The sequence below is a fragment of the Dysidea avara genome, chromosome 11, assembly GCF_963678975.1.
Source record: "Dysidea avara chromosome 11, odDysAvar1.4, whole genome shotgun sequence".
Taxonomy (NCBI): domain Eukaryota; kingdom Metazoa; phylum Porifera; class Demospongiae; order Dictyoceratida; family Dysideidae; genus Dysidea; species Dysidea avara.
This window is the reverse complement of record NC_089282.1, coordinates 5,724,263-5,749,957: the sequence shown is the minus strand read 5'-3', so window position 1 is coordinate 5,749,957 and position 25,695 is coordinate 5,724,263. Positions and strand designations below refer to the sequence as shown.

The 25,695-nt window shown below is 38.3% G+C and overlaps 1 protein-coding gene and 2 long non-coding RNA genes across 8 annotated transcripts; 1 reads left to right on the top strand and 2 right to left on the bottom strand.

Annotated features, from left to right (window-relative positions):
• Positions 1-5,824: 5,824 nt before the first annotated feature.
• LOC136238378 (uncharacterized) lies at positions 5,825-10,785 on the bottom strand. 2 transcript variants are annotated; one of them, XR_010692949.1, is made up of 8 exons: positions 10,634-10,785; positions 10,471-10,582; positions 10,263-10,419; positions 7,773-7,945; positions 6,973-7,290; positions 6,777-6,837; positions 6,041-6,460; positions 5,825-5,989 (listed from the first exon to the last, which is right to left on the bottom strand). It is a non-coding gene; the product is annotated as an uncharacterized lncRNA (long non-coding RNA). The 2 variants fall into 2 exon arrangements; XR_010692948.1 differs by having other exon boundaries at positions 6,777-7,290; positions 10,634-10,784.
• Positions 10,694-12,960, top strand: LOC136238377 (uncharacterized). 4 transcript variants are annotated; one of them, XR_010692945.1, is made up of 13 exons: positions 10,694-10,712; positions 10,769-11,016; positions 11,064-11,161; positions 11,213-11,254; positions 11,297-11,330; positions 11,395-11,818; positions 11,866-11,951; positions 12,006-12,090; positions 12,214-12,258; positions 12,313-12,388; positions 12,448-12,511; positions 12,558-12,663; positions 12,715-12,960. It is a non-coding gene; the product is annotated as an uncharacterized lncRNA (long non-coding RNA). The 4 variants fall into 4 exon arrangements; XR_010692946.1 differs by lacking the exon at positions 11,297-11,330; XR_010692944.1 differs by having other exon boundaries at positions 11,213-11,330.
• Positions 12,961-14,283: 1,323 nt separating this feature from the next.
• LOC136238372 (uncharacterized) lies at positions 14,284-16,880 on the bottom strand. Of its 2 annotated transcripts, XM_066028815.1 has the most exons (4): positions 16,295-16,880; positions 15,759-16,249; positions 14,787-15,375; positions 14,284-14,735 (listed from the first exon to the last, which is right to left on the bottom strand). In XM_066028815.1, exons 1-4 carry the CDS (start codon positions 16,707-16,709, stop codon positions 14,365-14,367), a joined length of 1,866 nt encoding a protein of 621 aa, XP_065884887.1. In that variant the 5' UTR covers positions 16,710-16,880; the 3' UTR covers positions 14,284-14,364. The 2 variants fall into 2 exon arrangements, with proteins under 2 accessions (XP_065884887.1, XP_065884886.1); XM_066028814.1 differs by having other exon boundaries at positions 14,284-15,375.
• Positions 16,881-25,695: the final 8,815 nt, after the last annotated feature.

The window sequence follows — 25,695 nt, the reverse complement described above, 5'->3', positions numbered from 1 at the left end:
ATTTATTGTTCCAGGATCATGTCCATTAAATACAGCATTATCCAACCATCGACAGTGAGATGTGTAATAGTTTAGATAAGATTTGAATGTCACATTTTCAGAAATTACCTTTATGCTGTACAATTTGAAATAATGTTGAACTGGTACTTGTTTAACAATAGGAACAATATACTGAAATAGACAATATGGATAAAGCAAATTGTCAGTTTCAACTGTTATTAAATTAACGTAATTATTTGATTCAAATATAATGGCCGAGTATCCCAAAACTCTAATATAATATGTGTATGCTGACTTAAGATAAAGAATATTGAAGCAATAGTTACCAAAGAAAATTACATATCCAGAAAAAGTTGCAATACTTGAGAGTCAATTTTTATAATACTTCCACCACTATTGTTATGTATAAGAATATTCCCATTAAAATGTATTGCTGTGTGTTCAATTAATATCAGATGCCTACTTGGTGATGTTTTTGTTTCATTAATGATCACTCCAGTAAGAAGTGCCTGCACCATGCAAGTTGGGTTTATCTCTTCATCATGAAAATGTATCAGTCCACCAAATCGATTAGAACAAAATGTAATGTTAATTAAATTTATTTTGCTTACTGGTAGGCAGTTATAATTACTTCCAACAAATGTATATACACTACGTGTAACACTTAATAATGGTTCAGAGTATTCATTCATGCTAAAAGTGCAGTTCAATAATGTGACAGTTGTATGTGTTGAGTCAATGTCTATTCCAACTAATGAATCAGGAAATGCACCATATTTTTCATTTTGAATAAAATTGCAATTTGTAAGCAACACATTGCATAAAAATCCAGATACTAATGCTGAACTGGTATCAATTTGTATTATTGATTCCCTAATGGTAAAGTTAGCAAAGGTAGAGTTGCTTATTATAACACCTAGTGGATATCGAATAGGGTCTGATCTGAATACTATTGCGTCAACAGCAGTACTAAAAATTGAATGGTCACGAGAGCTAATTTGTATTGAAAAATTTATTATCAGTATGGTGTATTGTTGTAATAACGTGTACAATTGTCGGCTGCATATAGCAACAGTATTCCCCGACCATTTCCACTTCCAGTTAAGTGTAATGTAATTTAAACAAGATGTTCCAAGCATTATGTAACCTGTTAGTGCATATCCTACATTGTCTTTTATAATTATGTTGTTTACTGAAATGAAAAAGCAACAGGCAAAGTATAAGCTGGGAGAGAGTATGGATGATAGAACTAAAGCATCATGGCTTTGACACCTTGCACCAGTTCTAGCAGGTACTAACCAGTTAGTGTACCCACCACATTGTTCAAATAGCAAGTTAGGTATAGTGACACTGCGAGAACAAATAACTTGTAAGGATGCTCTGTAGAAACATTTCAGGACTACACTCACTGATTTGTTCACAACACCAACAAAGGACACATTGTGTACATGTTGTATTACAATATTTGATGTAACATTATACACTCCTGGTAGTAACTTAAACTCAACATTTGATATATTGGATAGGCTGTTATTCAGTAGTAGATCATTCAGTGTAGTACAGGGTTGAGGACAATTAATGATATTTGGAGGATCTGATACAACACTTATTGTCAGTGTAGCTATTTTTGTCCATAGTTGTATGAATACAACGGTAACTAGCCACTTCATCTGTAAAAGAACAAAAATTAAATTAAATTATAGAAACAATATAATTTAAATTATTTCACAAGTCACAATGGATAGTAACTAATAATTACAAGCACACAGAAAAATTTGGAATTTTCAACTAATGTACTGAAACAAGCTGGAGTAGTGCATGATATTAAGTCACGGTAAAACAATAAGAAGTGTTATATCCCTACTGTACATTTCCGTTATGGTATCTTGAGCACAGTAGAGATATGACACTTCTTATTGATTTACTGTGATTTAATATCATGCACTACTCCAGCTTGTTTCAGTACATTTTAATTATTGTCTGAAAAGTGAAGTATCCATTCCGCTTCTTTGTCAGATATGTTCAACCAGTTACACAGTAGTACAAACCAAGAGCTGTTTGAAAAGCACCTCTGCTATCAAAATAGCCACTATGACAAATACAGACGATTTCCATTCTTGTTTCCATTACGAAGGGAAGCCATCACGTGCTATTGCCAAATCGACACTTTTCGCTGTCAGCAAAGATGAATGGGACACAAAGGAGGACACTGGTAGGTCCATGAAGAATGCACTGTACGTACTGCGGTATACCAAAAAGCATGTGTCAGGCCGAAGCGACAAGCTGCTGCCATAGCAACATCTGCCATTTTGGAGTACACTCCATTTTGAAACCGTGATAGTGTAGTGGAGAGCGTATGTTTAACCTGGTCAACCTTTGCTGTGGAATGCAGAGGAAGAAGCTCTACTTCCTGGGTATTGTTTTACCTTAGGCTTATAGAAAGCAACGCTACCAGGGTTGCAAAACAGGTTGTACTCCAAGATGGTGGATGTGCTATGGCAGCAGCTCACCTGAAAAGGGTCTATACTCAGTTACTCAGTTGGTCTGTAGAAAATTCCAGTAAGTAATTAAAAAAAATTTCATAGCAACTTGTTGAAAGCATTTCGGGTCAACCTGAAAACTTGTTTGGGCTTAGTTTTACCTAACCAATACTGCCTCATCGTTGTCAGGGATAATTGAGGCTGGTTTTTGGGTGATGTTATCCCGTGGGCCATGCCTACTCCTTTGTGGTCCCTACTATACAGTATTATCGTACTATATGATATTGATATTAGATAAATTTTTTGCAACTATAAAACAGCAATATAAATTATTATACATTGGAGCTAAAAGATTGAAGCAAATTTTTGTAGTTTAGAATATAACTGTATAATAACTGCACATATTGTCTTACCAGTTATACTACATAAAAATACAACCACACAAACTCTGCAAGGTGAAAATTTTCATGAAGATAGCTTATAAGCTAGCTACAATCAAAGATATCCACCTACATTGGTAGTGCCTTGTGGTAGGTAAAATACGTACTTGTGAAATATTCTTACATTACACATACTGTACCTTCTAATAGTATATAATTCACACTTGAAACGCAACCCAGTGTTATAAAGCAGAAGTGCACTGTTCCCATGCATATATATTAGCTTGTACAATGTTCTTTGCATAGAATCAAACATAGATTAATGCAATTTCATATTCAATATAATGTATTTAACTTTGCTTTGTATGTATGAATAGAATCAATATAATATGGTGATATGCATGCGCATGGTATGTCTTGCATGTCTTATAAACATGTATAGAAGACTTTTTAAATTAATAGCTATAGCTAGATTGCATGTACTTATTTTTTACAGGTGAAATGACCGTGCAGGCCTGCAGGGAACACCCTCTTTATAAAGGCTCAAAATTTCAGTAAATGTCCACAATCTCAATCTTTATGTTAATTTTAGTGAACAGAAAGTTTCACCTAAGTTTTAAAATCTGAAAGTTTATGGCGAAATGAAGAAAATCTACATAACCTTTGGCATATTTATGAACTCAACGTGATGTTCCATGATGAAGCCATGACAGTATATCTAGTCAATAAATTAATTGGTTTAATATGATTAACAGCAAACATTCACTATAGCTAAATCAAAACAATTTATTTTTGATCCTAGTTACACCAACTTTATTGTTGTATTGTTCTCCCTTGTGGTGACCTAATTGCATTTAAGACCCTCTAAAGTTTAGAAAGAATTTATAGTGACGTGCCACCAAATTTACTCTGAATGATTTATTTAATACCTATAAAGGCAATAAACTTCAAGTATTACCCTTGCTGGTGTTCATTGATAACTATAGCTAGCTAGTGACATTTTATACTAGCCAACTAAGCCATATCTGTATAGTTTTGATAATGCAATCTGATAAGGTAGTTATAATTATTCAGCCTTTGCTGTCTACTAGTGTTAAAACTCTACCAGATATACTTTCTGACAATATACAGAGTATGGTCCCATGCAATGGATTATGAGTTTTACAGATGTGTATATATAGGTAGATCAGTCCTATATCATCTGGCAAAAGTATGTATCTGTCATGAATGCACATGCATGCATGCATGCTTTTAACAAGAACCGAAATAATGCGTTAAAGTACAGAACGTGTACTAGTAGCTCAATTCATATATGGTAAGCGTAGCCACAAAGCGTGGTATATCAGTTATATACCACAGCGTGATGCTTTTGATTTCAACCACAGATGTGGTGTATATATATCTAATCCAAAACAGTTGGTAGATGGATGATGAAGTAGATGAAGTAGAGGCATGCATGATAATCTTTTCATTTGTAGCTACCAAGCATTTAGATATAGCTAGCTATATGCCACAATGCATCAGCTCCTCTTCTAATCAGCTAAATCTGTGAGGCAGAAACATGTATAGCTAAGTAGTAGTGGCGTTGAATGTCACAATTATTAGTATGCATGCTCCTTAGCCTAGTGACACTTTATTAGCCATGTGTACTGAAAAGCAGAATGTAGTGAAGGGTACTAAATTGATTGGCTAGTCCATTGGCAATCCTTAGCAAAGTGCAACTATATTTGTATTTATGGGCTTTCTGAATTTGCTGTTGTGGTAGTCAACTTATTATATCTGCTGGGTTATGAAGACTGAACCATAGGCTAGTAGTGCTGGACGATATAACCGACATACGACATAATTTTTATATCGTGATACAATAGCCCAGGGGCGGATCCAGGAGCTAGCAAGGGGAGGGGCACAAACAGGCTGAGTTGTAGCTAGGTGGTTGGGGAACTTCTCTTGTTAGTTGCTGCATTTTTGAAGCAGCAAATAATCACCACTTAGTAGTGTTTTACTGTTGATTTTTGACATTTTGGCTTTTGCAGATGGTTGTGAAGTCTTAAAAGCTGTGTAAAAGGCTATGAATATCTTAAACTACAGCAACATGATAATTATTTTTAGAGGCGCTTAGTACGCACGAAGGTGCTGAGGGCAATTTCACAGTTAGTTTGACTTTGGTTTGCTTTGATTTCAGGTGGATTTATAATGCTACTAAGATTTGCATATCGTTTTCAGGAGTTAATTGATCTAGCCCTGACATAAAGTTTAGTATTTTAATCAGAAGTATGATTCCTCCAAAAGGTGGGGGGGGGGGGGGGGGGGGGGGGGGGAATTTGCCCCAAATGCCCCATCCTGGATCCGCTATTGCTACCAACCTTACACTGTGCAAAAAAATTGTTATACTCAAGTATACACAGTGTGTATAATTCAATTATACATGTGGTATACTCAGACATGTATGAATATGATATACTTATTATGTATATGTTGTGTATAACCACTTGGATAATATACACCAGTGTGTATAGCATAAGTGTGCTAATGATACAATTATACACATGGCGTAGACTACATGTGCACATATGGTCATGATATACACAATGGAGTATACCTTATCTGAGTTGCATGTAGCAATTAGCAAGTTCAGCTATTTTGCAGCCATAGCTATATGTACATTATTTGATGGCTGTGGTCTATAACAATCACTAATCTTAATACTTTGCCACCAACCTGTCCAACTCAATTATTTGAGAAGCCATATGAGCCAACGGGAAATTCTCTTCCTTTACAAATAAGTGATGGGTAAGCATCACAAACGAAATTGTTAGTTTTGTATGATTTATTTAACAATTGTATGAAATATTTACACTGTTTACTATTAATGCTGTTTATATAGTTTATTTATGAAGCCATGCAACTTAATTTGATAAACCACCCAACTGCTCCAGTACGTCACTACCTTTCTATACTACAATTATTATAAATTCTCTATCACTTGATAAAATCAAATCATACATACTATATACATAATATAATAATCATGCGTACTATGCATATAAACATTCAAGACACTGTCACAATTTCCATGATGATAAGAGGTCCGAGCTGCATGATAATCCACCCACGTTCACAAATGGAATTCTATAAATTGAAGGATAAAATGGACTAGACGAAACATGAGAGAGAACTCACTATTTATCCACTCATACTCAATATGGTAGATGCATATGGATGCATTGTAGAAATACTAAAGGCCACAGTATATAAAAATATTGATTGCATGAGTACCTATACTGTAAAAAACAAAACAAACAAACAAGCAAGCAAACACTGCAGTACACCACATGATACCTGTCTCAATGGTAAGACTACATTTCAACAGCCCCTATAAATTCAAACAGCATGAAATGAAATGTAACAGTATAAATGACTAACTTTTGAGCATATACCATACTCATTGTGCTCTGTAGTTGCAATGGTACAGTAGATATTACGAAACAAGGCTTGACCATTGCAAACATGTAGCATACAATGCATTTAGAATGCATTTAAAAGCAAACGACGTGATTGCAATAGACAACCCTAAGTGATCATGAGTATCTTCAACAAGCACTAATAAAAAAAAGCAACAAATACACTGTACTGTAAATTTCAGGAATATGCTTGTATGCAAGTGTGTATGTACATGTGCGTGTATGTGCACGTGTACGTGCTCGTGTTGTGCATGTGTGTGTGTGTATGCATGCGCGCGTGCGTGCATGCGTACGTGTATGTATGTGCGCACATGTAACAATTTTTCTTCCCACATCTTGTCACATGTGTATATATTGCGTGTGTGTGTGCATGTGTGTATGTGAGAGTGTCTGTGTGCGTGACACTGTGGGTTGTGCAATGCAAACACGACATACCACTACACACACAAACACACTAGAACAATCAGTCCTAGGAAAAGAACTATGGACAATCTTATCTTCATCACCGACAGCAGCCTGTATGAAACACAATAGAGGTATAGCAGTGTGTATGACACATACACTATGTGTAAGTATTTACATACGTATCACGAACAGTCGCCCAGTATATCACAAAAGCCTACCCTGTATGCACTGAGTCCACACCTTTACCTCTTAATAATGGTTCAACTTGCAGTTCCTTAAACTTGACCATCCACACTATTACACTAACAATAATGATTTACAAATAAAAGTATCACTTTATAAATCGGTACAATGTTTGCTAGAGAAAAACTCCAAAGAGAGGGTAAAACATGCAAGTATAAGGGGACTTACCATCGTGCACATACTGGGTGATTGGAGCAATCTGGATCATCCTGCAAAAATGCATGATATGGAACCCAACCTCTGATTGATTTGCCGTGTTCTCTCGTTCAGTAGATGAATGTGTCTTTCACCATCATTTGACTTTGGCCTGCGCCTCTCATACTAATCAACACCACGAAATATGAGTAACACCTCCCATGTTTTGTGTGTGTGTGTGTGTAGTGTAGTGTATGTGTGTGTGCACTACAAATGGCAGCCCAGCCCTACTACCATAACTATCACCTCCCAGTGAATGACAACTGGGGTGCTTATGCACCACTCAGACACCCAAGTGAATTCCTAATAGTGCACACTTGTATTTATACCCATAAGTAATTTTCCTTTTAAGTACATTACATCCTTCGCTTTGTGAAACATACAAGATCAACTATGTAGCAAAGAGCTTTAGAAAGCTGACGGCTTTACATACAGTGTATGTACTGTGTGTGCACAGATTATTATTTGTTTTAAAAATTCCAGTCGTTTACTTTATTTTGACTCTACATGTTTCACTTGCACAGAGTTACAAATGAGAATAAACGGTTTTGCTCATGTTTGTTTAGTTTATACTCAATACACACGTATATAGCATATAATATACTCACCAGCATTAATGGGTAATTGATAATCTCTCAAGTGACAAGCAGCACGTCTAGGATGGGCATACTAACTGACCAATCCACTAAAGCACTGGTACTTCATCATTTTGAATATCATAATGTATTCCAACTTATGTACATCAGTGCTTACATATAATCATGGCTCCCACAACACAGCTCTGCATACACACACACATGTAAATTTTGCAATCTGGGAAAAGATTAAGCACACGTAGTCCACATGCATGTAGCAAACGTTAAGTTCAGTCAAATACTAATCAAGACACTTTTAGTTTTAATCCATGGTCCCATTTGTAGTGTACACTCATGAATATAGAAACTCATCATAATATGTAATATTACAATTGCACATCACTAAAAGTTACACAGCGGACATACAAAATGACACAGTGAAATGACCAACATGACAAAGTGGGACCGTCACACTCAAGCACTTACAACCATCATTAATGAATGCATTTCTGGGGAGGTAGGATTATTAGTGGAGGGCTGTTTAATGGCTACACCATCACTGTAATGATCCCACTAGCCTTATCTCAACTATAGAGCCTTCTATTATTTTGTATGCCCAATGTGTCATAGTACATCACAGTGTGTATGCTTCAGCATAAAGCGTTTGCATATCCATGGTAACGTAATCGACGCCATGTTCTTGTACCAAGCTGGGACTTCTATCAGCTGAATCGGGCCAGAAACTAAGTCAATAAGTGAGTGATTTAGGTGTAAGTGACAGGAATGCTATTTAGAAAAGTTACCAGGTATAGGAGATCCGTCCTAAATGGAACCAGTAAAGGCAGACCACTTAATTGACTTTTGACAATAAATATGTTACATTCGAACTTCATGTGTAAAACCAACCAGAGTTAAGTGGTTTGGTTTTGCTAGCTACTTTTCCAAACTGAGTGGTAAGCTAGAATGCGTTTGGTATGGGACATTGATGGAGCTCTGGCTGAAGTTGAACGTTGCTGTATGGTTCTGTGGTGGTGGATATAATCCTGTACTACAGATTGTGTTGTTCTAGCCAGTTTGGAGTCGTGAATTGCCTGTAACTTGGCCTAATAGATCAATATACGTTTCCCTTCCCTACAAAACTGCCCTTTTGGGATTCAGTACAGATCTCCTAGGCCTGGTACCTTTTTAAAATATCATTCCTGTTATCTACACCTAAATCACTTACTTATTGACTTAGTTTCTGGCCCAATTCAGCTGATAGAAGTTTCAGCTTGGTACAAGAACATGGCTTTAATTACGTTACCATGGATATGTAAATGCTCTATGGGTATTCTTAACTTCAAGGAACGGCACTACATGGTGGTGATACACAGACACTCACTGTAGGTAGATCTGCAACCAAAGTCTAAGTCAAAGGTCAAGGCCACCAAATTCGTACTAAGTCAACGGTCAAGAGTGAAAATTTCCAACCCACAATTGAAAAGTACTTAGTGAAATATCGTTGCTAAAGTCACCAGTCAAAGATCGAAAGACTATTAGTTACAGGTCATAGCAAAATTTTGGGTGGGTCAAGACTTTAACTGCGGTTGCAGATCGACCTACAGTGAGTATATGTGTGACACCCCCTTGCACTATAATGCATCTATCAATGTAATGCCCGACTACCACAGATACAGGCTGAGGGTGGGGGAAGGTTGGGGATGATGGGGGAATCAATCGCCAAATTTCCATGGGGGGTTGTCTTCACTAAGAAATTTACTGAAACAAAGGCATGTGTTTTAGAAAGGAGTTACTCAGATGCTAGCTAACTACTAGAATCCACTTGTACTCACTCATAACCTGAATCTCTTGGCTAACACCTGAACGCCACATTATCATACAAATCCCCTCCAAGCCACACTATCCCCAGGGTTTGCTAGTCGAGGCTTAGTCAGGGTTTGTATGACTAATACTTCCCCAGTAGGTGAGGAATAGTAATCTTCTGTGATGCAAATCCCCACCTTCCCCCACCTTAGCCCATATCCCTGTAGTCTCGTGTGGCCAGACCACTTTTTTCCATATATTGGGTGGGAAAAAAAGGGTCTGGTGCAACTCCAATAGCTGTTTACTTCTGAAGACTCTAAGGACACTAATTGAATAACATTGACTGCAAAAGAGGCATCATAACATCAGTAAAACAATGAAATATTCGTACACTCCTGTTGTGGTTGTGAGTCTTGCTACACAATGAGGATGAACTTTCAAGACGCTATGAAAGAGATATCAGAGCAAATTAAGAATCATTTAAAGGATAAACAGATCGAAGCCATCTCGAGTTTACTTACTAATGTCATTGGCGCCTCCTTTGCGGCCAATGCTATTCAATTAGCGTCCCCAAAGTCTGGGAACGGCTCAGAAGTAAACAGCTACTGGAGTTGCATCAGACTCTTTTTTCCCCACCCAATACATGGAAAAAACGCGACACTAGTATCCCTGGTAGTCACGGAATTACATTGATAGGTGCAGAACAACATATCCACTCACCTAGCGAAATGTCATTAACACCACCCTCACACGCCTCCTTTGTGGACAATGTTATTCAATTAACGTCCCCAGATTCTGGGAACGGCTCAGAAGTAAACAGCTACTGGAGTTGCACCAGACTCTTTTCTCCCCACCCAAACACGCGACACTAGTATCCCTGGTAGTCAAGGATTACATTGATAGGTGCATTAACAACATATCCACTCACCTAGCGAAATATCAGTAACACCACCCTCACAAGACTACTGGCTGTTCAGTTGTGACATATTAGGGCAACGAGTTCTTTGATGTCGAGACGCTTAAACTCTAAATAATGATCACTAAGCAAAGAAGGAAAACATCAATGACACGCACGCTCGAGAGAAACAGACCTGCCTTAACTTCGATGGAAATTCTGTACGAGGCGAGGAAAGACGGGACTGAACCAGGGGCAGACTCCTGGAGACAAAAGTAAACATATACACTTGAATCAATTAACTAAGTGCTCGAATTTATAAACACACTAGCTACTACCGGATGCGGTTAGATCATTCTGGACCATTGGGTGAAGACTCAACAGTTTGAGCAGCAAGTGATTAGATTGTGTGGAGTCTGGTGGTTTATTTCGTCGATATGTTTCATCGCGCATTGTTCTGGGATGTGGCGGGTAGGGGGGCACCTTTACAGGTGCACTTCCAGAAGTAATTGATTATTTATTAACCTCCTGTTCTGGGATAAAGATAGCCGTTCTTCCGATAGCCATTCTTCCACACAGGTGAACGACTATGTTCAATTCTAGTGGTGTTAATGTTATTGTTTTAGGTGTACGTTAGCTGGTAAGGCTCGTGTAGCTGTGCCTGTCAAGCTGTATTCTCTGTTCACTTGGCTAGAGACAGGGGTCGTGTGTCACTTGCTGTGGTGTGAGTGTACATCAATTTGTACCTGTGCTTGTTGAAGTTGTTTTAATTTAGATTTTGCTTGGAGTACAATAGCAATTATGAGACATTTGAAAGGTGTGTTTGTTCACTTCTTGTCTAAACTTAACTGTCAGCTAGAAATGCTGTCATCAATTTGGCACATTGCTGATAGGTAAGTAGTTGCACTATGTTCTTGTCAGTTATAATTACTTGATTAAATCATTTTTTCATCCCAGTAATAGTGGAATGTCAGACATAAAAATGGCTGCTATAGTAGGGGACTCTCATGCGAGCTCTCATGACTTTTGTGTAGGCAACTATCGGACGAAGATTTTGAATGGCCATATTTCAGTCAAGAACAAAGATGTCGAGGTATACCCAGCAGGTATGGTTATATATTAACTGAAAGAAGAGGGATCTAATGTTGTTTTGAAAATCAACTGAAAACCGCTAGTTCGTAGTTATTGTAATGCCTTATAATCATACTTGGTAGTTAGTGCTCGATATCTTCACTTTTACCTGAGATATGACCATTCAAAGTCTTCTTCCGATAGTTGCCCATACAAAAGTCATGAAAGTGCCCCTACTATGGCGGCCTATTTATGTTTGTGACGTGATTTGGATAAGGCTCATTACAACCGTAAGGCCTGTACTTTGCAGGTATGTTTAATGTGGAATTACTGACTGTTAAAAAATTAATCTTGTAGGACTGGTTGGTACAATCAGTAGATGTACAGGCATACAGTGTTGATCAAGTCAGTCTTTGATCTAACTGTGTTTGTGTAACCAACAGGTATAGTGGGCTTACATTGTCTATTTAACAATGTGCTATTTCTATTGACATTAGTATTTTGTAATTCACTGGGGTTTATAGAGATGTAAACTCCAAAGAAGAACACACACATGTACTGGGGAATATACCAGATTCAATGGTGAGACCACAAATAAAACAACATTTGAATTAACTGTGAATGACGATAGCTTATTTCAGCAAGTTATTCAAATGTGCAGACTCTGGTAGTTCATTTCATTAATTTCATCTTGCATTGTTCTAGGATGTTGCTAGTCATAGGAACACTTTTACAGGAGCACTTCCACATGTGAGTCTGTCGATTCTTTGATATAGGGGTATACTAAATCTTATTGTTTACTAGGTGTGTGTTTTAAACGGCAGATGATGCATTTCAGATGGCTAGAAATGCTGGCATCACTTTGCCACATTGTGGATAGGTAAGCAGTTGTACTACATGTTCTTGTCAGTTTTAATGTCCAATCATTTTTAATTCCAGGAATAAGTGACAGTGGAACTGCCACTGCTTATTACGACTGTACGGCACATCAATATTTTTGCAGGTATGTATTAATGTTGAATTACTGACTGTTAAGTTTCATCTTGTAGGGTTGGCTAGTAGAATCAATCCCACTGATACTTCATGTTTAGATGTACAGGCACATGATCACAATTGAGTCAGCCTTTCATCTAAATGTGTTTATGTAGTGAACAGGTATAGTGGCTTTGCACAGTTGTCTAATTATTATAATTGTGCCTTTTCTAGGAAGAGGAATATGTCCGTACTGTACACCTGGTCAATATAATTGTTTTCAGTGGTGATATAGCAAGAGAGCATGCGAATCATTGTCAAGTGATCTCTTTCATTGTTTGATGATGAGACCTATATAGAGGAAAGAAGAACAACGTAGCTGTAGCTATCCAAGAAATGTGAACACTGTACTGAACACATGCAACAATGTTTATTTAATGTTGTATAAAATATTTTAATTAAATTTTTAAAAACCTCTAATCTTATAATAGCAGAAATATGCATCAGTTATACTCAGCTGTTACACCACAATTATACAATGGCCTGTATATCTAAGTATGTATATCTTATATATACACACATTATACTTATGTAAACAGAGGTTATACACATGGTTAACCAGTAGTGTATGAGTCAATTATACTCATAATTATACATAGTATTGTAAATGGTATCTATACACAGGTGCAACCATGGTGTATAACAGATGTGCCACACATGTGTACTCTTAGCGTATATCATAATCATACATCAGTTATACACCTAAGTATTTCAAACTTTTTGCATGGTGTTAGGATCTGGTTTCACCCAATCACAAAAATCAACACTCATGACACAGCCATGTTTGGCAACTATATATATATTTCAATTGTTTTATATAGCTACTATATGTAGTTGTGAACTTGGACACAGACTTTCACCTGGTCACCCCCCAAATTCTGATTCCCCTTCAAAGGAGAAATCCTAGAGCAAACACTGAGTCAAGGAGTCCATGCCCTCCTAACTCTGTTTTAAACCAGGCGCGCACCCACAGCCTGGTCTACTGAAATATTTTTCCTAAAAATTTAGAAATCTATGGTGTACCTACCTATCTACCTTTCACAAGTAATTAAATGAGATAATCTGTCAGTGTGTTTATTTGTCACAAGACGCATGAGTGCACGAGTGTTGTTTCTCACTGTTATCTATGTATTTCACTGAATACTGTGAATGCCTCTATAAAGTCCTAATTACACTAATAGTTTTGTGGGCTGTGAAGTTAGTTCATCCAGTCAAGAGGAGGTCACTACATAATAGTGAATGTATAGAGTGAGTAATTCAAGTGTGACAATATCCATTACTAGCTATAGAGTCCACTATAATAATAAACTTTATAATCTGCATAAAAGCCTTTGATCTTTCAAAGTACTTAATGAGGTTTCTAATGCCTCTACTAGCAGGTTTCTAACATTACAGAACCTTGATTGTGAGTTTACATTTTATGCAATATAATATATATATGATGACATCATGTTACGATGAATCTATCTACTAATCACCCCACCATTTTTTTGAAGTCAGGTAGGAACCATGGCCTTGTAATCAGTCATTATTGTAGAAAACCTCACATTGCTTGGTTTCTAAAACCATAAAGAACCTCAGTCTAGGTTCCTATATTTATATTGAAACACAATCATATTTGCTATAGCTGTAGATCATTCACCCACTCTACAATGACATCTGAGTCATGCATTGTAGAAACACACCATTTTGTGCAAACTAATTTTCACAACAAAATTCAGTTGATTTTTTGTGTTTCGCATGATTTACACTAAAAAAATTTATAAGATAAATTAATAATACTATAGCAACATACAACAATGTAAACAGTTATTAGTTATAGTCTTACTGGATACTACACTGAGTGTCTTCTGTAGGAATAGCAGCTGCTCTTTGTATGAGGGTAGCTCTTCCCTTCTCCATTGTAGTGATGGAATGTGCCTTAGCTTCTGCAATACCTTTTCCACCAGTAGTACCTCCAAAGACAAGGATGGTGTCAGAATCAATGGGGACTATACCAACATGTTTCCTAGGGCCAGATAATGATGATACTCTCTTCCAATTCTTACAGGAATCATCCAACATGGCAACATCAGAGGTAAGAATACCCTGGAAGCTGCCACCCATGATCACTGGTGGGTAAGAGTTTGGTATTGTTCTAGTGTTATGGTGAGGGGTAATGGGTAACTCCATCCATTGAACTGACTGATCACCTGCTGGAAGCAGTGCAGAGGTAATGATTTCCCCAGGTAAACTGTATGCCTTACGGGATTGACCCCTGGGGCTGGTATATTCAATAATGCATAGGTCACCATTACTGATAATGGGGAACATGCCCCACATTGGTCTTGGCAGGAAAATGCTAGTCACCATCCACTGAGATGGCTGTGTAGTGTTCAGTATCTCAATATCATCAATGATAGTGTCATCATCTCTTTTTCCACCTGCTACAATGACATACTCTGAGTTACTCACTACTCCTGGTTTACACCTGGCTCTTAACAAGTCGGGGAAGTGGCCAGTCCACTTGCTGTGAATATAGGAGGATACCTTTTTAGTGATTTCATTAGTAATATTATCAATTCCTCCAATTGCAGTTAATTTCCCATCAATTATTTGTAGTATGCCCATGTAGTGATCAGGGAGAGGTAACTGTTCCCACTGGTCAGTGGTGATGTTGTAGCAGTAGACATGATATAATGTATCATTATCTGGAGCCATACCAGCCATGATGTACACCTTCTTGTCATGTAGGACTGCTGATATGTCATACATGGGAGAGGGCAGGTCTGCACACTTATCCCATGTGAGCTCATAACAACCAGTTTGTAGTGCTGGCACCAAAGGAGGTGACTCCTATACAATGAAGACATGAACAGGGGCATCAGAGTAAAAGTGAAAGTAATAAGGCTCAGCCTAATGCTGCCAAAAGAGCAGTTAGTCTAGAGTGCCTGGGGGTATGCTACATCCCCCAAGGAAAATTTTGAAAATTTAAATTTTAAGAACCTGGAAGCAATTTTACTACTGGATCATGGTATGCCCTTACTAAGTAGTAGCTTTTAAATATTGCAAATTTTCTCAGGTAGCCTGCAAACAAACACACGCAAGACAAAATATATCCAGGAGAAATAAGGCATTGTAATCAATTGAAATAGAAATGTGCATTACACATCACATGCAGTTAAGGTTATGCCAAAATTAATTCCATGCAACCTTGTAACAATGTTTTAAGTACACACCTTTATTGACTTGAGAGCCTCAGTCACAGCTGCCATTATGGGACGTTTAGCAGGATTATTACTAAGACAGGACTCTATCAGTGGCCGCAGCACTTCTGCTCCTCCGGTCATCTTATCTAGGTACTTTTGCCGGCGCTGCACCTCTGTGAAGGCAATCAGCGTACCACTAGAATCCATCCTCACTTGAACTGTAGGAGTGGGCCATTCTTGGTTGACAACAAACAACATGACACCTCCGTAAGAAAACACATCTAGTGAAGTATTGTAAACCGGGTCTTCTTCAAATGCTTCAGGTGGCATGTAGTCCATTGTTCCTGGGACTTTGGTGAGCCTGCTCTGCACCTTCTTGTTAGCTTTTATCGCTTTAGCCACACCCAGGTCTGCAATCTTGGAAGTCACGCCTCCTCCCTCGCCTGTCTTAAGAAGAATATTGTTAGGAGATAAATCACGGTGGACAATGGGAGGTCTCCACACATGAAGGTAGCTCAATCCTTCGAGGGACAGATAATTTACTGGTAATTTTACACCAGTCTTACCTTCTGCTACATCGAGCATTATGGAACCTTTCCTCATCAAAGGGACCTTGCGATTCTTCTCCATGTAAGCGGTGAGGCTTTCATCCATCAACTCCATAATCATCACCGGAAGTAATTGTTGTGTAGGAAAGTAGATACCCATGAAGCGGACGATATTGGGGTGGCTGAGCTCGCTGCAGTGAGTGCACTCACGCATAAAATTATCCTTGAGACGTCGCTTTTCGTCTGGGGTCTGTGCGCCTTCCATCAGAATCGAGTGGATCTCTTTAGCTGCGCATATCAATCCACAATACTTCACCGTGTAGACCCTCCCGTACGCTCCATTCCCCAAGTCCTGGCCCAACTTCTGAACTTCTGATTCAGAGACGGTTAAGCGTTGTAATTTCACACTGAGGTCGTCTAGTGAACTTGCCATGTCAAAGACCAGGCAGAAATCCCACAAAGGAGAAACTCTTTGGAATGTGTGACTATATATGCAAAACCATGCGTAGGTGATCCCGGTCCAGCCTATCCCCAACAACAAAAAGCGACGTATCTCTCCGAGATTCTTCCATGTGTCCGCCACAATCTATGGAGTGAACCCGTAATTAATTAGCCGCTTAATTTAGGGACCACGTGATGACATGTCGGAGCAATACAGTGCAAATCATCATAAACTAGTGGTACCTGCGCAAAATGCGCACAATTGTTATGTTCTATTAGTCTCGCGTGGCCAGACCGCTTTTTTTAACTTTTTTGAGTGATGGTCGGCGGAAAAAAAAGGCCATCCCTCAAAAAAGGAAAAAAAAGTGGTCTGGCCACGCGAGACTAATGTCCTATTGTGTGTATACACTTAAATTTGAACATTACTAATGATCAAGGAGTAATCACATCATTACATACCAACACAGACATGATTACACATAACTACTGATGTGCACACATAATTTCCTCAATTGTGTGTGGCACTAACATCTATTTATAATGTTGGTGGCCTTGTGCACTGGAATTTCTGCACATCTGTGCAGTACTCATGCTGAGCACAGTTCTCATGAAGGTGGCATATCAAGATGTGTCCCATTACAACCATGCACATACATGAAAAAGATTAGTTTTAAGCTGCAGGGATCAGGGGCGTAGGGAGGGGGGATTCCGGGGGGTTCAGGAACCCCCCCTTTAAAATTTTGACTTCTGCAAGCAGGATCCTAACACACCATTTAGTGTGACAGGACAAAATGAGTGAGTAATATAGTGTAATGGCACAGCACAACAATTGATAAAGCTTGCATTCATCTCTCAAGGAAGGATTTACAGAGGTAACATGAGCCTTAGGCTTCTTCAAAACTTGTTAAAAAGATCGATATACTCTAATAGAGTAGTCAGGTATATACTCTAATAGAGCAGTCAGGTATATACTCTAATAGAGCAGTCAGGTTTATATTCTAATAGAGCAGTCAGGTATACTCTAATAGAACATGCATGTAAATATATCCATGTCCATATGAAGTTTTTCAGACATTCTAACATTAAATGCAAAACTTAGCATGACCTTATACTGCTATAGCTTTGGTGTGCAGTGTTTAAAGATATAGAGCTCCAGTAGTTTATCACTTGTGTTATGCAAAATGAATTCATGCTATGCATATTTGTATAGTTTTATTGTTTTGATTGTAAGTCATTCCATTTGTATCAGTGGATTCATGGCTCTTATACCACAGTGAGATAACTATCACTTACAGATTACTAGTATGTGTCTCTATGTGTTATGCTGTCTGTTTCCACTAGGTGGCTTTATCTAGTACTACCTTCATCGTGGGGCACTTATATGCATCACAATTAATGTACTTTTAGCGTAAAATATAACAATTTGTTGAGTTTTGATTCATTAAAATATTGAAAGTCTCTCAGCGGCTGGGGGCTGCGCCCCCAAATCCCTGCTTCTGGTAACTCAATACTGGTCTGGAACCCCCCTTCAAAAAATCCTGGCTACACCCCTGAGGGATGTACTCAACTTCATTTTGACGATGATGTTGCATGAACTAACATAAAGTGTATGAGTGTGGTATGAGGATCAGTATACCAATAGTTGGTGCATCACCACAATGAGCTATGTTCTAATTCAGCTTGCTTTTGTCATACATTTTGTATATTTATGTAGTCAATTTGAGTAACTGAATTGTAGTTTCATTTCTACATCCTAGTCATGGTATTGTGATGTTTACTTATTGCATGTATGCAGTTCACGTTTATCAGCTGTACTGAGCAAGGTCAACACAACCATGTGGATTTGGATAGAGAAGAGTTGTCTTTTGTTGCTTTCTGAATCAAGGTGCATTACCAAGATGAATCCTTCATATGAAGAGTGGTTACTCTAGAGAGGTTGAGAGAGAGATTGACTGATTGAAAATTGATTGTTGGTAGAGAGGTTGTGTGTGTTCTATTAGGATAGATATCGCGATGTATGTTAAATGTCCAAAAGTACTCTTATTCTTTAATTTTATGCTAGTTGCATATATAAACTAGACTTTTTGTATACCATTTTAATACTAGTTGTTGTATTTGATTTTGAATTTTCAAGAAGCTATAGTAATGCGAAACCACTAATTGACTGTTCTATTAGAATTGCATGTTTTTTTTTGAAATTGATTTATAGCAGAAACCAAACACTATTAAGTCTTCATAATGCTATGAAGAGTAGACACAATATAGGCCCACACATTTACCAAGTCATTTTTCTATAATCACTCAAATAATACTTTTATTTAATGATTTTGTAATCAGATAAAATGTATATTTAACAACACTACATACAGTTAAGAACATAATATGAGCATCTTCAGATACCACACATAAAAGCAAAACTTTATACCAGACAATTTTTGGATAAGACAAGTTTCAAAGAAATTACAACTGTTCAGTAGTCGAGACACGTCGATGTGATTTGTACTCTTTTAATGCCACTTCTAACGCATGTCCAGGAGTGTGTCCTTCTTTGTAGGCTCTCATAATCTCTCTTGTCTTTCTGAAATACATTCTTATCAGGTCAACAGATATGCTATCAAGAGCTGGAATAATTTTTTTCTCTAATCCGGGAAACGTGTAATCACAGTGCTGCCTTGTGTACTTCTTGGCAGCCTCCCAGCATCGCTCGATGGGGTTTAATTCACAATGGAACTTTGGGATAAACAATACTCTATGCTTTCGTCCAAGAATATACTTCTCTACCTTTGTCTTCTCATATTTAAAATCCCGCATTTCACCTAAAGCTTTTTGCATGTCTGCAGCAACCATTCCTTTGACATTGATGTGGCGATCTATAAGAACCTGACGCATCCCTTTAGGAGTTCCATCATCAGACACCATTCGAAAAGGTTTTCCATCCCATACAGTATCTCTCATTTTTGGTTGACAACCACCTGGCTTAACATTCATACGAGATACAATCAATGCATCATCATCGTAAGCCGTATGTCCACTGCTTTGATCAAACAAAAATACAAGGTTGTAATTCTCACTTGGATACTTTATCTCAGCAATTGTAACAGCTTCTTTCACTTGCTTCATGAACTTGTCACTGTCCTGGTAGCCTTCGTTATCTGCACCATACTTTAACAAAAAACGGGCTTCTTTTTTCACATTGGGATGTATGCACTTGACTGTTTCATATTCTCTGTCATCAAAACAAAGGTAACCATTGTATTCCTCAATAAAATCACTCACCATGATACCTTTGTCTTGCCCTTTGGGCTTAATTTTTTGGCCCCATTTCTCTGCCCATGCCCAACCTTGATCATCATTAGAGTGGAAGATACTTTCATCATGATAAATCAATATTAGTTTCTTCTTACTGGAGTCAGATTCTGTGAATACTTGAACTTCATCACTAGGCTGTGGAGGCTGCGCATGAGTTGTTTCCAAAATATTCATCTTAGTGAGGAAAAGTTTTCGATAATCTACCACATCCTGCCTCTCGTGCCCATCAATGTACACTCTCTTTTTAGTTGATGATGGGCTAAATCCAAGCTTGTGCAACCAACGTGTAGTGGTGGTAGTTGGTACCTTTTTAGGAGCCTTCGGATGGTGGTTTCCAACTACCGGAAGCAAAGTGGTGTTTAACCATTCACTAAAACCAGTTGTAGTTAAATTTGGCTTCCCTTTAACAATAGCATTCTCCCTGATCCATCTTAAAGCAATATCTTTATATTCCTCATCATCTACAACAACATACCTGGAATACTTCCCCTTAGCAGTGTCGCCAAAGCAACCCTTATTTAAAAGAAACTCTGCTCTCCACATGCGAATTGTTTTTTCGTTAACACCTAGCAAAAGACTTACTTCCTTTGCTGCTGCTGTCTTGAGCAGACCAAATCTTTCCCTGTAATTGTGATATATCATCATTGCCATCATTTGAGTGTCTTCTCTTTGTAAGGTAAACAGCCAATCATCATAACAATGTTTAGCACCTTCGCTAGATAGCTCATCTGTATAATCAGCATCGTCAGAGTCTTCTTCACTACTCAGTGTACTCGCTCGTATGGAACGCCGTTTGTAACAAAAATATACCTGACGATAATGGGCATTTCTTCGGTACTCTCTGACATAACCCGCTGCTGATGCAAATGCGTGATTCAAACCGTTCCTCTGGTGGAAGGATATCGTTTGAAGGGTAGTGCTAAAAGTCGGAATGTCCTGGCTTTTAGCACTACCCGCTTTAACAAATTTATACTAATTCAGACACGTGACAATTAATGTGGCACGTGACGTCACACACACGCACGCACACACACAGGTGCTACTGAGGATTTTCTGTCCGTTCGAACATTGCGTACTGCGTATCGCGTACAGCCGTATTACGTACTGAATTATTATCCATGTGAAGTAAGTCAAACACGCAGTACGCAATGTTCGAACGGACAGAAAATCCTCAGTAGAATGTCTCCAGTTAGTTCAGCGCCATTTGTGCTAATTAACTGTGCTGAAAATGCAAGTGTGCTAATAATAATATAACTGTTGGACACAGTTAGAGGATGATGCATGGTATCCAACTAATCAATGACTTGTCTCATTGATAGTCTCTCGCTGGGATCAACATTGGTACAGCTGGTAATGAAAAGTACAAAACAAGGCCACCCGGATCTCAATAATACTTCCTTTAGGCATCTCTCTAGTTAACATCACAATCAGCAGTACCCCAAAACTGTATAGATATCTATCTTTACTGCCGGTTTGCTGAGATACTATATATAGCTAGCTAAAAAAGTTAAGCCAACCAGATGATTAGTGGTGACAGTAAAGGTGTCGAAAGCAGACATGTGCATGCAGTTTGGCTTTAATAGCGACAAGTTTGCAGACTAGCCTAGCAGACAGACAATGTATTTGAGTTGGTGAAAATTTTTGATCTGCATGTCGTAGCTTGATAACTGTGACTGAAAAGGGGTCTTCCACACACATCCAATTCCATAAAATTGGAAAACCATAACTTAAGGTGTTCAAGAAACATGAATATAAACCTATATCCATTAAGCTATATTAGTGCTCACTATAAAAATGTTTGAAATATGTGGTTCAAGCATGCAGTACTATACGAATGAGCCAAATTTCAAGAATTTGTGTAATTCCATTCATGAGTTATTAAATGTTTTTTTTAGGGCTCAGCTCAACATGTACATACTATATAAGGAGCTCAATCTGTTGGTCTATTAAATGCATCTAGCCAAACAATGCAAAGTGGGTGTTAAAGTTTTGTGTTAAGCACACATCAGCAAATGATTATGGACAGGTGTACTCATGCAAAATTTTAATGAAATAATAAATACTGTAATTATTCAATGCATGCATGAGGTCACCATGCGCAGTCACCATCATAGTTAACCATACATTGATAGCTGCATTGCATGAGGCTTACAGAAACAACATGCACAATTAAGTGCAGTTGCCAATACTTCATTCCTTTAGCAATACTGTTGTAACATGAAAAAATATTGTTATGCAATGCATGGCTGTGCAAAATTGCATTATATAGTTATTTCCTGCATGTTGGTAATAATCCATTGTAGTTTGGCTGTAATCGTGGTGAACTATTATAAACAAGTGGTCTGCTCAACCTGAGTTGGTGCATGTTACTTGTAGAATTCCAATCTTCTTACACAGTTGTACTATACATGCATGGCCTACAGCATGCTATACAACTACAGTATGCATGATGACTATACACCATAATACATACAAGTTATATATGAGTACCCAGTATAGTATTAACTCATGACTCGGAAACAAACCACAAAGAAACAGCTCAGGTTCATCCAACTCAAACTTTCAGCAATGGAGTAAAGACTTGTATTTACATAGTCATCATCATTCTGCATGAATTTATGACGAACAATGAGAATGCCTATATATCACATGAGCAATACAGAAACACTTCTGTGTCCATGAATACTCACACATGGTGTGACAGTGTACAGAGTAGGGAGTACAACAGACAATGCAATAAATTTTTGCCAGTATTTATGATCACCCCACATCCTGGCCTTAATTTGCAGTACAACCATATTTTCTTTATATACATGCATGCAATTGAAGTTCCATCATTCCATGCAGTTGTAGGAAAACACACTTCTATAAGTTATATGTGTATGACTCAAGACACACGGTAGTGTGTCGTGCGGCCCAAGAAGCCGGCGTGCCACCCGTGAGTATATTAACAGGAAGAAAGAAAACGCAATTTGCACACCTATGTAGCTCTGTGATCCCTTACCCGATTGGAACCAAATTAGCTAGAGAGGTGCCGGCCAGTAAGGGGAGTCTACACACTAAATTTGAAGAAAATCGCTCCAGCCATTTCCGAGATACGAGCGAACAAAATTTCGTTTTAATTTCTTCGTTTTTTTCTTCTTCTACTACTACTTCTTCATTTCGCACACTTCGCAAAATCCGCCATAAAACACGAATGCGTGCTCGGATCGGGCTGACAATTGGCACACTTAAAGGCTCATTAAGGCGGATCTGTATACCAACTTTGGTAGGAATCCGATGAACATTCACGGAGTTATGACCGATTATTTGCGTAAAATAAGGTCGAAGGTCTGTCACGCCTACAGGGTAAACTCCTTTGAGGAATCAGTTGAAAATTGCTATGTAGATGGAGCAACCATCGTAGGAGTGCCTTTTTGTGGTTTGAAAGGAATCGGGATAAAGACCACGGAGATATGACACAAAACCCAACCTGTGTCAAAATTACGCGATCGATTTTTATGAATAAAAAAACTATTAGTTTTCGTGTCTATCAGGCAAACCGCTTAGAGCAATGAGCTGAAAATCAGTATGTAGCTGGAATAATCATCATAGAAAGTCCTTGCAGTAGTACAGAAGAATTGGACTACAAACCACTGAGTTATGATTCGAAAGGCAACTACGTGTAGCAAATGCGAGATCGAGATACTCTAATAGAACAGTCACCCTAATAAAGCATTCAGCTGCATTTATAATTATATTACATTGTAAATTATTCTGTAGGGAATTCAGTTACAAACAAGTCACCCTGTAGTCAGATCAGCTAGAAGAAGGTACCTAATAGAGAGTTCAGCTACAAAGAAACCATCATGTAGAGAGTTCAGCTCAAACAAATTGCCCTGTAGAGAGATCAGCTAGAAGAAGTTACCTTGTAGAGAGTTCAGTTACAAAGAAACAATCATGCAAAGTGTTCAGCTACAAACAAATCACCCAGTAGAAAGTTCCGCTATGAACAGATCACACTGTAGAGAGTTCAGATAGAAACAAGTCATGTTGTAGAGAGATCAAGTAACCTTGTAGAGAGTTCAGCTACAAAGAAACCACCATGTAAGAGAGTTCAGCTGCAAACAAATCACCTGTAGAGAGTTCAGCAGGAACAAGTCACCCTGTACAGAGATCAGCTAGAAACAAGTCACCCTGTAGAGAATTCAGCTACAAACAAATCACCCTGTAGAAAGATCAGGTAGAAGAAGTTACCTTGTAGAGAGTTCAGCTGCAAACAAATCCCCTGTAGAGAGTTCAGCTAGAAACAAGTCACCCTGTAGAGAGATCAGCTAGAAACAAGTCACTCTGTAGAGAGTTCAGCTAGAAGAAGTCACATTGTAGAGAGTTCAGCTACAAAGAAACTACCATGTAGAGAGTTTAGCTGCAAACAAATCACCCTGTAGAGAACTCAGCTACAAACAAATCGCCCTGTAGAAAGATCAGCTAGAAGAAGTTACCTTGTAGGGAGTTCAGCTACAAACAGATCACCCTGTAGAGAGTTCAGCTACAAACAAATCACACTGTAGAGGGTTCAGTTACAAAGAAACCACAATGTAGAGAGTTCAGCTGCAAAAAAATCAATCACTCTGTAGAGAGTTCAGCTAGAAAAAGTCACCTTGTAGAGAGTTCGGCTGCAAATAAATCACCCTGTAGAGAATTCAGCTACAAACAAATCACCCTGTAGAAAGATCAGCTAGAAGAAGTTACCTTGTAGAGAGTTCAGCTACAAAGAAACCACCATGTAGAGAGTTCAGCTGCAAACAAATCACCTGTAGAGAGTTCAGCTAGAAACAAGTCACCCTGTAGAGTGATCAGCTAGAAACAAGTCACCCTGTAGTGAGTTCAGCTAGAAGAAGTCACATTGTAGAGAGTTCAGCTAGAAAGAAACTACCATGTAGAGAGTTCAGCTGCAAACAAACACCCTGTAGAGAACTCAGCTATAAACAAATCGCTCTGTAGATAGATCAGCTAGAAGAAGTTGCCTTGTAGGGAGTTCAGCTACAAACAAATCACCCTGTAGAGAGTTCAGCTACAATGAAATCATCATGTAGAGAGTTCAGCTGCAAACAAATCATCCTGTAGAGAGTTCAACTATGAAAAGATCACCCTGTAGAGAGTTCAGCTAGAATAAGTCACCTTTTAGAGAGTTCAGCTACAAAGCTACCACCATGTAGAGAGTTCAGCTGTAAAAAAAAATCATTCACTCTGTAGAGAGTTCAGCTAGAAGAAGTCACCTTGTAGAGAGTTCAGCTGCAAATAAATCACCCTGTAGAGAATTCAGCTACAACCAAATCACCCTGTAGAAAGATCAGCTAGAAGAAGTTACCTTGTAGAGAGTTCAGCTACAAAGAAACCAGAGTTCAGCTGCAAACAAATCACCTCAGCTAGAAACAAGTCACTCTGTAGAGAGATCAGCTAGAAACAAGTCACCCTGTAGAGAGTTCAGCTAGAAGAAGTCACATTGTAGAGAGTTCAGTTACAATGAAACTCCCATGTAGAGAGGTCAGCTGCAAACAAATCACCCTGTATAGAACTCAGCTATAAACAAATATGCCCTGTAAAAAGATCAGCTAGAAGACGTTACCTTGTAGAGAGTTCAGCTACAACAAAACCATCATGTAGAGAGTTCAGCTACAAACAAATCA